Below are 18,420 nucleotides of genomic sequence, written 5' to 3' on the forward strand. Positions count from 1 at the left end.
AAAGGGGCTGGGGTTTTGTTTACTGGTTTTTTGCTTTATGATGGGGAAACAGAGTGACCAGGACATGAGAGATGTTTTCCAAAACTTCTACAGCAGTTACCTTTATGATAAGGAGTCCCCAAAACCAAAGGCCCTGTCCTTCCCAGGTCTACTGTTAACTGTTACTGTTAACTGTTCTTTACTTGTGTGTGTTTGTCTACAGCACTCAATGCACAAAGCTACACATTTTTTCCTAAGACACAGATATTCTGTTCTCAATGTAAATCATGTACTTTTGGAAAGCAGATTAAAGTTCACTAACTAGACAGGTAAAGCAAAACCATTGTAAAGCATGCTGGTGTGGACAGAATGCACATAGGGCAGAAAAGTTAAAAACTGTTCAAAAGGTGTGTGGACATGGCAGTGCTGAGTTAACAGTGATCTTAGACATCTTCTTCAACCTTATTGATTAAAAGATTTTCTGATAATATCCAGCAAGAGGACGATGTTTGCTGCTACTTACAGCACTCAATGGGGTTGGAGGCTACTTGCAAGGAGAGAGTCCTGCCATTGGCCTGTGGGATGTGAACCCTGAAGACCAGACGCACACGCGTGTTCTTACGACCGATGTCCGTCTCTCCCTTGCGCAGCTCGATGTCAGAGTTTCGGAGCTTTAATATCCCAGCACAGTCGATGCTATCCAAAAGGAAACACAGGGCAATTCAATTCACTTCAAGAAGACTTCAGGAAGACACGAGCGTGCATATCTTATCTCTCTCCTGCACGCTCTTCTTAAAAAACTGCATCAGGCACGGCCCAATGACCAGGCTGAGCGCCGCAGACTTTGTTTAGTACTTGCACTCCCAAGAGGCTGAGCTGGGGCTATTGGTAGCAGCAGGTAGTGGCTGCTGTAAGAACACTAATTTAGGAGGCTACCTCAGTTCTCAGAGGAAGAAAATCTAAAGGACCCTTCCTCCCCAACACATCCTATAAGGATTGTAGTTAAAGATAAGCCAAAGCCCAAAGAAACAGCAAGACTAGGAAAGCCAGTGGGATGCGACAATAGTGCAGAAACTGTTACTAACGTAGAATGCCAGGCTACTTAAAATTTTACTTGTTACAACTAATTTAGACAAAAATCTGACAAGATTTTCAATCTAGGGTGAAGTCCTGAAGTTCTTATTAATGAGCAAAAAAGCTCTCCCTGAGGTCAGTTCTACTGTCAGTTTGTTTGTATTTCAATGAGTTAGAAATACTCCCAAGCTTAGCGCTGAGCTGAAGCTCTGCATGAAGAAAACAAAACTCAGAGTCCTCTCCTCACATTAGGGAAAAACATGCTTTTCATCAGATACAACTACTACAATTTCTGGCCTCACTGTCTTTTTTAGTTTTTTAACTTTGGTTTTCTCCTGGATGAGTTTATGAGCCAAGATTTTTGTCAAAGAATATTTCAACAGAAGAAGCTCCCAGAGCAAAAGACATATAAACATATGCACTCAAAAACCCACTGCAAAAATACCTCTGCCTTGGCCATGACTACAAAGGCTGCATGGCAATTTCTTCTGGGTACTGGTCTCTGGCATGCATTTTATTACATTGAGTATGCATAGTTAATTTTATTTTGCATTCAAAGAGTTTAATTCCCCCTCTAGACCTTTGAAGCTCTTCTGAAGCAAACTGCAAATAAACACTATGGCAGCACAGTTTTGATCTGCGTTTTTTCTAAAGTATGGATTTCAGAATTTAAAAAATGCCCTTGCTGACATGATCAAAGAAACTAATGAAAGTATTAAAGATTCCCAACAATGCTTATTAGCAGGTGAAGCTGTAAGAACTATATAAGAATTACATAAGAATTCTTATAGTCTGCATAAGAATACAGAGTATTTGTATCCATGTCAAAATTCTACGCAAAGATCCGTAAGTTATGGTGCATTTCTCCATATTGTCTCTCCTACAGCAACACTTGTAAACTGAACGACTATTGACGTACAACTCATACCCAAATGTTCAGAGAAGAAAAAGTATTTAAATTCAAGCTTGTAAAGTCATGGATATTGAAATCTGAAGTCAATAGGAAGTTTAAATGGGCAGATGAGCTTTGGTGTTTCCCTGAATCAAGGCCTGAACACAAAGTGTGAGGAAAGTCCTTGGCTCCAAATTTCAATTCATTGGTAGTCCTTCATGAGGTTTTAGACTACTGACATCTAAGCCTCTATATGCCAAAGCATTGTTTGTGATTCTTGAGTGAGCTGTACCACAGTCTGGCACACATGCCACAAAAATGTTCAGCTCGGCTCCCAAACTGTGTAACTTACCTTTATTTTAGGGAGAAAGATGAATGAAATGGTAATAAAGTTCCTAGATGGCCAAAAACGTGATTCAAACTGGATAAATAAAGTGCCAGATAAATACTGTGTGGGTACAAATTGGTGAAATTTCCTTAACCCCAATGCAGCCCCACCAACATACGATGGCAGCGAACAGGGCCAATAATTCTGAAGGCTTGTTGTGACTTTTAACACAATGCACTGAGAGAGATCTTCAGGTCTTGAGTGATTACTCTAAGCCCAGTTGGCAATGCAGCTAAACATATTCTGGCTCTTCTATTTACATGAGGCACTCCAGGGCATGTTGTACATGACACTGCAAACCAGCTTCTAATAGCCACTATGTGTGGAAGGACTTTAGGTGTCTGACAGCATTTTCCACTTTGTTAAGGCAAGGCAAACTGTATGACAACAAGGAGTGAAATTGTGATTTTCTTGTGGTATTTGGTTTGGTGGAGGTCAGGATTTCTTGCTTGCTTTCTATCTTTCTATATATACACTCACAAAGGAGCATGCATCTCTATATAAATATTAATACATTTATATTTATACACACACCAAGAGCTGTACTTGCACGCAAGCACATAGAAATTCCTCCCAAGGCAACCACCTCAGATAATGTTTAGGATGATTTGAATGAAGGGAGGAGACAACTCAGGGGGTAGGCTGATTTGAGGGAGGGGTACAGAGAGGACAGGATAAAATAGTGTGAAAGGTTTGCTGTATATCACTTACACAGAATGCTGTTTTAACCTTTATGTACCATCCTATAACGATGTTTACAGATGCTTAATGGACCTACAGGGCACTTAATTATCACCCAGATATCCTAAGATAACCATGCCTGCTTTTCTGCATAGCACTAAACTTAGCCCAGTTTAACAACTCAATCTGTAAACTACATCAAATTTGAATACAGGTTCTCAGAGGTAACTCTTAGTTCTGGAAGATTTGCTTGTAAGCAAGTGCCATGAAAAATGCTGAGTTTTATTATGTGAGAAATGAGTGGTTTCACTCGTCTCAGAAAAACCACAAGGGTACTTGGAAATGATCTCTAAGAGTTTCCTTTGACATCCAAAGATAAATTTTAATCAGCTCTGTTCCTTGTGCTAGTGCGTATAGGAGCAACAGGTGTCATATTTAGAAACTAAATGCAGGAGCTGAGGTAGGAGATATTTACAGCTCAGTAACCGAGATACTTATTTTAAATGGCAAATAAGCACATTGGCTGAAACTCTAGAATGAAAGCAAATCAGTTGTCATAAATATTTGTGCAGTTCGTTTTGCTGTTACGCTGGTTAGCAGCAATTTGTCTCAGCAACGTTATGGAAACCTACTATTACAGAGAGAAATGCGGGGAAAGAAAAAAAAAGATAGGGAAAGGAAAATTGTGTACAGAAAGAAAGGAACAAACCCCAAAGAAATTAAGTGAGTTGACCAAGACGAAACTACTAGGAGTCAGACATGGTGCCTTGGTCTTACATTGCTCTCATGTTGTTCTCTGGAAGAAGAGGGATTTCCAGGACTTTGGTGTTGGAAAGTATTGTTTCATGGCTGGTGGTGGAAACGGTCTTGCCGGTGATGCGGTGAACCTGGTAGAAGGCATGGGGTCGCAGCAGGCGGTCGTCTGCCGTCCCAATGAACAGCTGCAGCGTGAGCGGCTCGCTTTCTAAGTAACCATGGAGCTGGCAAGAGAACAGAAAACGCCCACTGAGCGCCACGCACATAAACTGCTAGGAATCAATTAAAGTTTTATAAGCAGGAGAGCCTAATTCAAGGAGAGAACCTGTGACAGGTGCTATGCGTTAAGTTCCCCCCTTCCATTTTTCCTGTAATGTAATATTGGTACAATAAAAAGGTGCGCTCACAAAATGTCTCATTATCCTAAAGGACCTGAGGCACTTTAGATGGGCTGAGCTTTTGAGTACTCCTGCTACATCCACAGAAAACTTTGCATAAATTCTGCTGCAGTGCTCAGCAGAAAAACACAATGAACTCGATGTTCCTTCACAGTACTGAGGGATGCAAAATTGAAAGAGTTTGCACAGGGTAAAGGACACAGCTCACCCATCCCCATGCTTCCTTGGACATCTCTCATGCAGCAGCAGTCTGCTGCTTGTGACCTCATTAGCTGATTTTTATGCTGGTAAATAAATCCTGGGACAGCATGGAGACAGATCACATATACATGATTAGCAGCTCACCATGTGTGTCAAATTCTTGTTATAATCACACAAAAATCTCATTGAAGCTCTTGGGCCTGGGTTGAACCTCATCCACATTACAGTGACTGCTCTGATGACAACAAGAGTTATTTCTGCCACAGGATGCGGAGGAAGCAGAGCCTGACCTCATCCGTACCATCTCCTGTAGTAGCTACTCATGGTTCCCACTGCTGTGGAGTCCCCAAACAACATCCCACTCGTGGCTGCCACCTGACATTGGGAAATAAGTCTCACAAAACCAGTTCTCTTACAGGGGTTAGTGGTGAAGTTTTATCCCAAGGGAAGGGAAGATGCAGCAACTATAGGAGGGAGGAACGTGGGCAAGGTGCACTGTCCCAGGAGATGCCCCACCCCAGAGCAAACCTACTCATTTTGTTGTAGGTTTAGGTTCCACTCTGAATGGTTCATGTGGGTTTGGGCATGAGTTATTCACCATCACTGAATACAGAAACTCAAAACTTACCACAATTTGGTAAGGAGCAACGCTAGTTTTAAGGTAGCTGCAAGTTCAAAGCTAAATAAAGCTGAAAACAAGCAGTGAAACCCATATATCAAATGCTGCTTAAATTTGTATTTTGTCTATTTTCACTCTCCTTAAATTTTCACACTCCTTACAAAGCAATTTCATATTAACTCTCTAGGGTATTTTACCATCTGATAGCAGGAATGCCATTAAAAACAAAGATATTGAATCACTGTTACTCCTTGCACCCAGCAAAATTCTGGTGGGTACTAACAGGCCCAAAGCCCTCCCTCCACTATCAAACATGGTGAATGGCAACAGCACTTCACAGTGGCAAAGTTTCAGATACCAAAGTGACCAATGCATGAGGAAGGGAGGACAATGAGCCTAGACACATCTTCCATCGACAATTGGGCACACCGTAAATTTTTCACCCCACACTTTGGTCAGTAAAGCAAAGAGAACAGAAGCATTTTTGTTTGATTTGGTGCAGCAATTTTATATCCTTACCTAAGGCACATGAATACTGGAAGGATGCAGGGATAGGAAGAAGAGAAGGCTCATTTCTAGCTTTTCTACATTATTTTATCAGCTCTGCATTCCTGAGACATCATATGACGGCAGCTCAGAGCCAGGGGGTTGTAACATGATACAATATGATTATGATATGATATGATATGATATGATATGATATGATATGAGGGTTCCATGCCAGAACTGTAAAATTGGAAACACATTAGTAGCACTTTGATAATCTGCACTATCAGCAAAATAAGAGAGAGAGAAAAGCAGAGCCCTGTCTGTATGCTGCCTTCAGTGGGATGCCATGAGCTATGAACCTCCCTCCAGCTCTACATGGAACACCCACTCCTACGGTCCCTGACACACACATCAGCACTAAGCTGCAAAAAGCGGGACTCCTGGCTTTCTCCCCTCAGAGACAGACATGCAGCTTGAGCTGCAGGTGGGTGATCATAGGTGTGCTCCTGGTACAGTCAGTGACCACAGGGAAGCCACTGTCCTACTCATCACCATCCTGTTCCCCCTCCATGACAGCCTGGCTGCTCATTAATTCCAACGGTGTGTGCGAGCAGGGCTGGTGGAGTGACCTGGATTTGTCCCAAGCTGATCTTCCCTGCCTCACCACTTCCAGAGCCTCAGCAGCAAAGCTTAGGTAAGGGAGGAGACACAAGGTATCCCAGGGTATTTTTGGTCAAGACCAGCACATGGGTTTGCAGGGGGAAAAGTAAGACAGTGTGACATGCCAGGCAAATAAATTTCTATGCATTGCCAGCGGTCACTTCTCCAAGTCGTCATGGAGGATGCTTTTTATGGAGAGTGTAAAATTAAAACAAACACATATTGAGTTACAAGGACGCTTAAAATGTAAAAATAGACTAGCGAGTAACTCAAACCTCAATTCAGCAAAAGCAGAATCGCACACCAAGGTACCCATATGTTTTACTGAACATGGGCAAAGAGGAACAAAAATGTTGGTCTTGCATTGGGTTCTGCTATTTCAGGCTTTATTTTTAAATCTGAACTTGCCTGCTGCCATAGTTTGTAACCTACTGCTGAGCCTCAGCTTGCGCTTTTCCCACAGGTTTCCTACCAGGAGGCAATCAAACACCCAGAGTCCTCAGCTTTGCACACCTGCCTTCCTCTGAAAAGTGTTCCCATGCTGGAAAATAAATAATGAGATCTGAGTTGCATGTTTTGCATTGTTTTTTAAGGTTTGTAATCGTCAAGCTGAATTTATGTTTGCTTTTTTTAAAGGCCTTGTCCTAGAGCAGAGCCATAGTTAACTTTGGATCTATTACCTAAAGTCACTTACTCCTCGACTTAGAAAGTGCCAGAAACCTCCAGAAAGACTCATGTAATTGCTATATGCTCAACTGCTATATGCTGCCCTCAAAATAAGAAAAATTCACAGTCAAGTCACTGTAAGTTTTATGTCATATTCTGTGTTAGGAAGCATCGGATCTCTAATTTGTATTTCCTTTTGAGCTTTACCCATTGCATCACATTATTTACTTTTATATTATGTCACATAATCGTGTATGCCAACAGAAGCAATAAAAGAAAGCGATGCAAGGATTAACATTTAAATGGGCACATACTGTGAATGACTTATTTTAGACTACGCACCCAGTGCATTATTTCCATGACAGACAGTGCTGAGCCTCGGGAGTTTTCAGCACGCTGCAGATGTCTGGTGAATGGGCAAGATCCTGCTTACTGTCAGCTGGGTGCAGTAAGAATATTCCACAGTTCCCTCAAAACATGGGAGACAGGTTTAACAGTGAGGAGCAGTGGCAGTAAAAGCACAGTTGTGGGACTTTAGGCTGGTAGGTTTGCCAGCAGTCAAAGGGAATATCAAGCTAGATCAATATAAAATGGGATGGGAATAAAGGGTGACTGAGCATTTTTCTTGGTGAGGAAAGATCTCACATGTTCATATCCATGCATATTTTCCATATATGCTCTGGGGTACTGTACTAGGTGGAAGAGCGATTCAGTTTCCTGGCGTGCAACATGGGATGCATGCGTCAGACACCCTATTTTTATCTTTTTCTCTGTGTAACACAGTCCAAAGCTCCTAATAACTCAGCGGTTGAGTATGGGTGACAAAGGTGTGCTCAGCTACAGCATTCATATTAAAGGACGTGTCTTTCCTATCAGGCATGCTTTCCTTGGCAATACATAGATCCAAGTGGAAAGAGGTGTACTTTCCCCTGCCGTGAAACTGTGAAAAGAATTAGCTGCAAAAAAGGACCAGGAGCACAATGTTTCTGAATGAGTTTCCCTTCCCAAACAAAGGCAGTGATACAGCAGTCACCTGGTTTGGTACAAAGGAAAGATGCAGGAAAGACTCAAATATGCAGATAAGAACTGTGTGGCCAAGTGTTTGGTTTCAAAATGAAAATAGGTCATATTCTCTTATTCTGACCAAACACTGACTACTCTACGCTTTTCCTCAGAAAACTTTGAACAACACTGTTAAAAATACTTGAACACATCTCAAATGACATTTTCATTTTTATTGTCTGAAGCTGCTAAGATCAAAATCAGACTTAATTGCAGGCCTATTACACACTCCTCTAATTCTATCAAAAGCGATGCAGTCACTGGTAATTAACACCAGAACAGGACCGATCACAGCTAAGCTCTTCGTCACCTTACATCCTCTTATGCAAGAGAGAGGGAAAAGGCTGCATGGGCTGAGCCACCGCATCAGGCCTTCCCTTGGATTCCTACACCTCTCTGTCATCGCTTTCCCAGCGCTATCTCCCACCAACATGTCTCGATTCTCACCAGTAGGCTGCTGCTCATCTCAGTGCAGGGTGCCAAAGCAAACACCAGCCTTTCCCCAGGGAGATGCACTGGGGCTGGATGTTTTCATGTGTCCAGATGCCATGGCACTGAACGCCAGGAATCTTCCAATCTCCAGTGGCCAGTGAAGTGTGAGGGAAACAGGGCTGTCACCCCTCACAGCCACGAGCAAGGTACTATCTGATTCAGTCCTACAGCTATGATGACCTCCGGTTTATCACAGACGTGAGCATACTGAGGCTGCCTGGATTCCAAATGTGCTCCTGGTACACATCTATTAAATCTGCCAATTGGAATTGAACAGACTTGGAAACGATGAGCAGAAGGAGATGAGGTGTTCTGAAAGCAAAACCTTCCCAAACCTTCCTACAGTTACTAAATTTTGAGGAAATTTTGCAAGTGCCACATCCAATAACTCAAACACTATTTCAGCTTCAGTGGTTATTCTAGAGTCAGTGAGGAAAACTTCTATTATTTAAGCCATGGCATTTATTTTAAGAAACACAGTTGAAATATTCTGCACGTTCCCTTTCCAAGTGCTTTTATGCTTTTGGCATGCCCAAGCATCTGTTGAAATGCTCAGAAAGCTACCTGTCATAACAAGGAAGCCTCTGTCTGGAGAGGCTCCTGGAGGCCACCAGAAGAATGGCCCTGTTCTCACGGGACACACCAGGTACACCCTCTGCACCACCCATGACATCAGTCAGGAAGAAAGGGAGCTATCCTGTGTAATGGCTTTCAAGTGTACTTACTGCGAGTTTGGGGAAAGAACTGCAAAAACCCTACAGTGGTGCATTCCTACAGACCCGGACTCTTTTGCAAATATATCAAATGAACATTGGGGTATAATTTAGGGCTTAGCCTGCCTCAATGCATTAAAGGCTGAGCTCCCACTAATAACAAAGCAGGGCATGACCAGGGACTTAGTATTCACTCTCCACACCAGTCAGCAGCTGTGCTTGAGACTCTTGAGGCCCGTAGGGGCTGCCTCCTTAATGATAATGATGTGCCAAAAAATGCCACAGGGAACGTCCATATCAGTGCGTGTGTTTTTCTTGCCTGGTTTCTTATGTTTGGTATATAATAAAGACAACAATCCATTTTATGCCTCTAAAAATACTAAGAACAATAAATACTTACCTGACCATGTAACTGATGGCCACACTGCTTGCAGCAGGTACCACAGTGCTTATGCTCAGCAAAGCCTTACACATCTATCTGTATCATTTGCACTCCCAGAAATGTTCAAGGAATACCCGAGCCAGTCTGGTGAGACTCATCAGGGAGACTAACAACCCAAGTCTGGTGTAAGGGTGCTTCTTTCCCTTTTATCCCCATCAATGTTTTGGAAAGCAATGCTTTCAAAAAAGGTCAAACAGAATTAAATCTATAAAATAGGGACATTTTAAAGTCAAGACAAGGGCTGCTTGTCTCTTTAAGCTAGAGCTTTGGAGCTACACACTAAATAGCTTTATTGCTTTTCAAGCAGCAGGTATGTTTTTTTCAGGAACTGCACATGATGAATGATAAAATAAAACAAATTGTCCTATTTTAAAAGTGTACCTAATATACAGTCTCAATAAAATACCATCAGTGAGTGCTCAGTGTCCTGGTTTTTTAAAACCAAATCAAAGATCCAGCTGTTTAATCTACAAAGAAAGTGCACAAACATCCTGTGTATTGATTTCAGCAGTTAGCACTGAGCACGCATAAAAATAGCGTCGTGAATCTGATTTTCGAGAAAAAGGATTTACTTTGGGCTCCCACACGGCAGCACTGGAGGACGTAAGCCACTGCATCATGGGTTTGAACGGCAGGAGGGAAAAGCTGATCTTGCGGGCAGTGACTGTCATGTGAAGCGCAGGCACAGGGGGTGAGGTCAGGAGACCAGAGCATCTATTCTGGTGTGCACTGCAGAGATCCTGCCCGGCCTCTGCCTGGGCAGCCAGTGAGCTGCCCTGCCACCATGCCTCCAGGTGAAAATGCCCAAAAACCTGCTGCTGAAGACTCTGGGAGCCAGCAACACCTCTGGGAAAAAGAGTCAGGAAAAAACTGCCCCATGCGTCGCAAAATTCCCTAATACCTATTCTGACCTGGTTTGGGCTTTAACTCTTTTGTAAGGGGAGGTCTGAGAAAAAAAACACACCTCAGATGCCCTGACATGGGGGACTGGGACTGTAGCAACTCTCCTCTCAAGCTACTCTCCCAAATCCAGGTGCCATGGGAACTAGTATATGGAACTCCCCTCGACCCCTCTGCTCCAGAGGGAAGCTGGGCAGTCCTCCTGCAGATCAGGGGTGCATGCTGAAGAGCAGCAGCAGGGCACAAGCAGGCAGCTGTACCCTGAGCTGCCAAGCAGAGCCAGGCAGGGGCTGGCAGCCCCTACTCTGGGGATTCTGGTCCCCACAGGACAAGGAGCAAGCAGCCCTGGCAGTGCCAATGAGGCAGCATCGACAGAGCACCAGCAAACCACTGAGGCACGTGTCTTGCTGGGCATGTTGCAGAATCCCTGTCTCTTTGCAGCTGTTTCTCTCCACCTTCAGGCTCACACTCTGCAGGTGTACACATTTCAGTCACTGCCACACCATCCGTGTGCCCCTTGCTCTTTCCAGACGCCTAGATGCCCGCTTCCGTGTACCTAGGACTGAGCGAGGCACATCATCCTGACCAGGAAAATCTTCCCTTTGCCAGCAACCAGGCAAGCAAGAAGGGGCGCTGGTTTTTGGATGATGTGCACTGCTCAGCTCCAGACTCTAGTACTCAGGTACTAAACTTGGTCTGCTTGGACACTACTTCGAGAGGACAAGCCAAAAAAAGGGGAGCATCTTATTCAAAACAACAGAGCAGACAGACTTCAAAATGAAATACAGTAAAAACAGAACAACTTCTCAAAAAACAACCAAACAGAAAATAAAACACTTCCTTAGGAGCTGAGATGACCCTCTGGCTGTGACAGATTTTGCTGTACTACATCTGATGCAGTTAAACAAAAAAAGAGACTAAATTATGCTCTGTGCAATGAAACACGTTACTATCCCATAGTCTTTCACTTACTTAATATAACATTGTAACAGGAATTCCTACAGATTTTTGTGCTACTTTCAGGATTTATTTTTTCTTTCTGAAAGTGACTTTCCTTGGATTTATCCAAACTCTGTTTTAAGATCCAAATGCAGTCAGAGCTGGTCCACAAATAAAAATAAGATCGCTTGCTCCTGCAAGGGGCCAACCCTGGGCCAAGGACTAGAGCTGGACGGGAGAGCAGTGAATGCAAACAGCAGGAGTGTGTTTTATGTGGCACTTTCTAGTGCTGCCACTTGGACCTTAACTCAACAGAGCAGCAAAAGAGCAGCTGTTCACATCATGATGAATAAAGATCTATATAAAACTTCCAGCTGCAAATACGCTGAGGAATTATTAATCTTAATGTAATAGAGATGCTGTACACTCAGTCACTGGCTCACAAGTAATTTCAGTCTCTATCCAGGGAAAAACAGCCTTCGTGGCTGCTGGCTCTGAGCACAGCCATGAAATCTCCTTGTCTAAACAGCCACAAGATGCTGCTCCCTATTTCTAGAAAGGATTTTCCTCCTAAAAAATAGACGTACCTAAAAACCAACCCATGTCACACTCCTCCTAAAACTGTTAGACTCACAAGAGAGATGCCTATTAGAAAAGGAGCTACTAAATATTATAGATTTGTAAGTCCTGGGCACCTTATTCACTAGGACACCAAGAAATCATTACGGTTCTCATGACATCTTCTACCCCAAGACCATAGAAATGTTCTTCTAATCCTTGCTGCCTCATCACTCTCCAAGGATTATAAACCCAGGTCTGGGGTAAGTCCAACACAACGGTGTCCTCCCTGAAACTACCCAACCCCTCACTCTAGAAACTTAAGAAACTCAGTAGAGTAGATACTCTGTTAGGTTTCTACTCAAAACATTTGTCTTCAGCATCCATCACAGCTTTCAGTTTGGAGAGTTATACCCATGGCCATGCATGGGTTAAAAAAAAAAAGATCACAAGAGCCCTACAGAAGGAATTTATGACACCTTCTTAGGCAGATAGCCTGGACAAGCTCACACTTGTGAGCCCGCCTTTCGCCATGCTGCTGACGCACCGCTCGCACCCAGCACGCTCTTGTGGTGAGCACAGGCTGGCCCGGGATCCTCGGGTGTGTGTCAGGTGCCGTCAGCACCATGTCCTTCACCGCTGCCCATCCCAGCCATGCTGCAGCACACTGTCAGCATCCCTCGCTGACTCCATCCCAGACACACCCTCAATGCCATGTTTTAACTTGGTGGCTCACGAGTGCTTCAGCAAATGCACGACTTTGAATTCTCACCCTTGTGCATTTGAGGACAATGGGGCACCCATCTACTCACAAGAGTTATCTGATTAAAGGCCAGTGCCTTTGAGGTGCATGTCAAGATAAACACTGGCTTGTATGGGACAGAGAGAACTCAGTTTCAGGCTGAAAACTTTTGGAGTTCAGGGACATCAGTGAGACAATATTAAACTAGAAATGGCTGCCTTTTTTCTCAATTTTAACTTCTCTCCAAATGACATTTATTTAAACCGCTACTGAAGACAGAAAGCTGGGGCTATGTTTAAAGGCTTTATCTCTGTAAATATTTGGAGAGCTATAAATACTGAGCCATATTCATAATATGAATATTGCACTTACTGTTCTGTTGCCACGAAAATTACTACTTCCAATTCTTAATTTCTCTGATTTGCCAAGTACTTGTTTAAAAAGACCAAAAAAATCTTATGTGAGACATTTTGCTATTTAATTAGCCAATGGAGTCAAAAGCCACAGCACAGAGCAGGAACTAAACACCCAAGGGTGGAGGCAGATAAAGCACGTAGTGCAGCAGCATGGTATACAGCTGTATGCCCCAAGTGAGACTTATTATAATCAGATGGTCCATGAATCAAGCCCTGACTGCTTTCTGTGTTTGGGGAAAGGAGGCTGGCTGAAGGTATGAAATAAACCTCTGAAAGCTTCTTCTGAAAGCCACATGTATACTGATGGCTTACAGCTTTCACAGTACTTCTGTCCATTTTTGTCTGGGTTTTTTTTTTTTAATTTTTATGTAGGAATTAATTAAAAGAAGGAAAACGTTTCAAGGCTTTTTATAAAAGTGCAGAGCAAAGATGTCTCAGATGAAGGTGCAGTGAGCTGGGCATGGAGTGAGCAAGTTCCTATCTCCAGCACTGCCAAAGTTTTTGCTTTATCAGAGATTATGATTTGATTAGAGCAGGAAAAAAATCATAACAACTTTTTACGTATTTCCAGATTTCTTTGTTTAATTAATCTGTGCTTCAACCTCCTCACAAAACAAAGGCAGTACCCACACTGCCAGGAGACCACTTCTGGTCCTACTCTACTTCCCCAAACCACCTTTGATCCACCTGGTGCTAAGCTCTGATTACACTGCAGTTGTATCTGAGAGCATGTCTTCCATGGAAAACATCTAAATGCAGCAATAAAAATAGTTCAGGTGTATCTTATAACTTGGATTCAAAGTTTTGACCTTCAGAACAGTCTGATTAAACTATAAGAAATATTGAGAGATTGGATTCCACACTGTAAGTTGCTCGAGGGTGATGCCATTGGTTGATGGCACTGCTTTTTTTAATGAAAAAAATCCAAAAACCAAATGGATGGAATAGACATGACTGACCAATGAGCACACCATGAGGTGCTCTGCCACTAGTGCTACAATGAACGGAAAGGCTTGAGATCTCCAACTGCAAGTAAATAAAATAAGCATGAAAGATTTCTAAAACGTTCTCAACATACAGGGGACTATTTTCAATCAATCATTCTAAATATTGTAACGTTGAGGAACATTATTTAGCAACAGCTGTTGCACTAGAATTTCTGACTTGAACACTCAAAGGCTAACACCACAACCCTGCTTAAAGCCAGTGGGACAGCCAAGTAAAATGCTGCAAGTATTAACAGCAGAACTTGCCAATTAAAGCCTTCTAGAATAGCTTATCTGCTGCTGCAAATGCACGAGACTATGCTGCAGTCAGTGGAGCAGGATGCCAGGGCATGACTGGGAACTGAGGAGGATGGTGGGGTAACAATATCTCCTTTGAAGGGAGGTAGGACAAGGAGGTGATGGAGACCAGAATCTGTGTTTTTACACCCAAACCAAGACTGTGACCCTATCAACCTGCTGACGTCAAGCATGAGGCTCTAGTATGAATCAAGTTCCAAGCCAGAGACAGAAATGCCAAGGTCTTAAAAGGCACTGCTTCTCCCAGCCATAGTCCAGCCTTACCTGGGTATCCAGCCTAAGAACTACATCTCAGTCTTGGCAAACTGGTAAGACCTTAAAGCCTGCTGAGCACAGTGAGAAACAACTGTACACAACACATCCAGACAAAAGAAAAAGGGAAAAGCCAGGTGATTCATGCCACCTTACTTTTAACACGTACAGGCTGGACAACAACAGGGTCTAGTCACCTTGGCTGCCATCACAGCCAGCAAAACAAGACAGGCACTCTGAAGGTGTGATTTACCCAAGCAGCTTCAGATCTTCACATCAGAATAAAATTAATAGCTCACTAAACTCTGTACTGATGAGCCTTCCCCTGATTACAGAGAGAAACCAAGGCAATTAGCTCAGCAGCAGACATGTAAGAAGCTCTGAAATGTGGACTTGCCCCTGTCACTTGCCCAGGCCACAGTTCAAAGCATGAGTGTCCCACAGTCCCTGGGCAGTGCTGTGAGGCACACACACTTTACCCTAAGACACGGGGCAGATCTCTTGGGAAAAGGCCCCTGCAGAGGCAGAGCCCACTACAGACACGATGCTCTGCAGCAACTTCACCAGCAGGCATTTCATTTCAGGCAGCCACCCACAGCTTTCCACAGCAGAGGCACAGGACCATCACCTCGGACAGCGGTATTTCGCAGCCCTTTGCCTTCCCAGAGGGAAAGCTCAAAGTCGCCTCCCCCACAGCCTACATTCAGTGCTCTGGCTTTTCCACCCTGGCCTTGGGAGCCTGCTTCAGCCTGGTCCTGGAGTCAGCCTCGGCACAGGCTGGGCACAAGGTGGTCATGGCCATGGTCATGGCAGACACTTGACCAGCTCTCTGCAGCCTCCCTCCCCGTGCCTGCGATGGGACTACTCGCCCTCCCTCCCTTCCTCAGAAGGGTGCCACAAAGCAGCAGCTCATGTCCCTGCAAAGACTTCAGCAACCCCCCTAGTCCCAAAAGGGCTCCCGACCTCTGCTCTGGAGCACACAGGAAGTCCTGGAGCACCATCATGTACAGTTTCAATGGCCTTGCTGTAGTCATTGTTCCAAAACTGGATGGCATACTTAAACCTTAATAAAAAAAAATAGAATCCTGAGCCCTATTCCTGCTAATTACTACTTCTTACATTCAATTCAAGTGTGTATTACACACCTTTTTCTACTACAAAAAGGGGAAAGAGAATTTAATAATAATTGGAGAATCCAAGGGCCAAATTTCCTAATTTTTTTCTTTATTTTTACTCAAACTGGAGGAAGAAGAATGCTTTTACTCACCAGGCCATTTTCCTACAAACATCTGCTATTACAGATAGGCTTCCAGATTAACACTGCCCTGTGATTAGAACAACTACCCCTGTAAAATCTATTTGAGCTAAGATTTGCAGGGATTTCATTTAGGACAGCAAAACTGCAGAGCCATTACCCAGCTCCACTATTTTCACTGCACTGTCTTGTTCTTTGCAAAGCCTCTCCAACCTGCTTCTTTCTCAACTGAGGCTCCTGCAGCCAGCAGTGGGGCTGTTCCAGTTCACATATTTTAAGGTTTTCCTGAAAACTGTGAGGGATTAGAAAATGAGGCTTTGATATATCCAGGACATGTGCTTGAGATTACTTGTGCACCTAGATGCTAGCACATGTGCCTGCAAGTTGTGGTCTAAATTTGTTTGTCCCTGGAAACTGAAGTTTGCAGCTGTGGGTGGAGTTTGTGTACAAGTCTACAACTGTATGTCAGTTTGTGGTCAGTAACACTCTATAACCCACATTCAGTAACAAGATTTGAGTCCATATTGAAGAATACTATATCACTCCAGATTAAGAGCTACAGCATATAAGGCTCACATAATGAAAACATTATCACCGCAAAAGAGGTGGTTGAAAATTAATTTGAAACCCATTTAGAAAATTATTTCAGGATTATTAAGGATTGATTAAAAATACCATCTAGAATTCTTTCTTTTTGTAACTGCATAGTCTGAGCAATTTATGAGCAATTTATGAGTTCCTGCACCTATAGGAGAGATTTGAATATTTTATGTAGCTTTTTAAAAAAATCTCATATGACAGATACTATCTAAATATTCTTGTATATATAAACAAGACTGATCCATGCTGCACTGTGTTACAACCAGACTAAATACTCTTCACTGAAGAGGAGGTGTTACAAGACCTTAATATGGCGTGCTGCAAGAGAAGGCAGGATTTTTTGTGGCTTTTGCCTTTTTTCAACAAGTGGTATCTTCTGTGGACTTCTCAGAGATGAAAAACCAAACTGACCCATATCAGTAACACTTTTTCAGCACTTCACAACTTTTAGACACGCTATTCCTGTTCAAGTCACTAAGAGTTTTACAGCTAAATCTACCCCTTCATGCTTTGCCAATTTTCTCTGGTGATTTTGTCCTAGAAATGCAGACAGTTGGTACATGTATACAAGTGGAACTATATTAAAACCCACAGCAGGTAGAAAATAGTGCAACCCAGGGAAGTTTTGTTTTTGACTCTCCTCATAATCAAAGCTATGCACAAAGCACAATGAGGCACAGTAAATAAAGACATTTCACACAGACAAGCACGAAAATCTTCCAAAACAAAGAAAATTAAATTATCTTTCAACTAAAGAACACACTGCAATGAAAGACTAAATGAGCAGTTCTAATTAAAACCATGCTGTGAATCTCCTACTTTCCACCACCACAAAAAATCAGCTAGTATTTGTGCATGTACAGCCACCCTCCAAAACCAGTCAAGCAGCTTTCCATCCAAACAATGCAAGACACGGCAACTCAGAGCTGTGAAACATATTGAAATTATTTCCATAGCAATCATAACAACAAGATGTAAGGCCAGGATATGCAGGGAGGGGGGCTGGCAGCAGGAGCTCAGCCCCTCACCAGCCCTGGTGCTTCCTGCTGTCCCTGGCATGCTGCTGGGAGCACCTGAGCAGCATCCATCCCTTTGCTCCACATCCATCCCTTTGTCCCACATCCATCCCCTTGCCCCACATCCATCCCCTTGCCCCACATCCATCCCCTTGCCCCACATCCATCCCCTTGCCCCACATCCATCCCTTTGCCCCACATCCATCCCTTTGCCCCACATCCATCCCCCTTCTTCACATCCATCCCTCTGCCCCCTATCCATCCCCTTGCTCCACATCCATCCCTCTGCCCCACATCCATCCCCTTGCCCTGTGGCTGCATCCAGTGCCCTGCTGCCCTGTGCATTAGTGCTTGCCTTGGCAGTGGTGGGTCTCATCCAAACCAGGCACTCTGATCCCTTCTCTGCCCATGCTCAGGGGCAAAGCGTTACATCCCGGTGGGCACATGCAGGAGAGCCAAGGCACTGCTAGTCCAGCTGCCAGCAGCACCCTGCAAGCCCTGCTCAAGCCTCTTTCTGCTGACATGTCGCAGCCATATGAGGCTCAGGTGTCTCTGCTTGCAGCATTAAACCAAGCAGCTGCCTCAGGTGAAAACGCTAAGAGAGGGATGAAAAGTCGAGACTAACCCTCTATGCGTGAGCTGCACTGGGGCTTCATGCACAGCTCATCTCTGAACAGCTCTCCAGAAACGAAACATGATCTCTCTCCCACCCCGCTCCCTTCTAGCTATTAATGTGTTTGTGCAGTGACGATGTGCTGCGGGCTTCCCAGGCGAGCCACTGTCCTTCCCTGCCAGAGAGCCGAGGGGACAGGAACGTGCGGCTGATTAGGCACAGCAAGTGTGGGTATCCATGGCCTGCGCAGAACATACATGCTGATACTGCTGTTTTCATGCTGGCACAGGGACAGCAAGCAGCTAGATAGAGT

General features: G+C 43.8%; 1 protein-coding gene across 6 annotated transcripts in view; it reads right to left on the minus strand.

Annotated features, from left to right (window-relative positions):
- NFATC1 (nuclear factor of activated T cells 1) overlaps positions 1-18,420 on the minus strand; it is a 110,432-nt gene that overhangs the window by 63,209 nt on the left and 28,803 nt on the right. For all 6 annotated transcript variants that reach the window (XM_063159523.1, XM_063159552.1, XM_063159537.1 and 3 more), the window contains exons 4-5: positions 3,792-3,994; positions 503-675 (exon numbers count right to left, since the gene is read on the minus strand). In XM_063159523.1, coding sequence (XP_063015593.1) covers positions 503-675; positions 3,792-3,994 — 376 coding nt within the window. The remainder of the gene's footprint in view (positions 1-502; positions 676-3,791; positions 3,995-18,420) is intronic.

The sequence above is a fragment of the Melospiza melodia genome, chromosome 1 (genome assembly GCF_035770615.1).
Source record: "Melospiza melodia melodia isolate bMelMel2 chromosome 1, bMelMel2.pri, whole genome shotgun sequence".
Lineage (NCBI taxonomy): Eukaryota > Metazoa > Chordata > Aves > Passeriformes > Passerellidae > Melospiza > Melospiza melodia.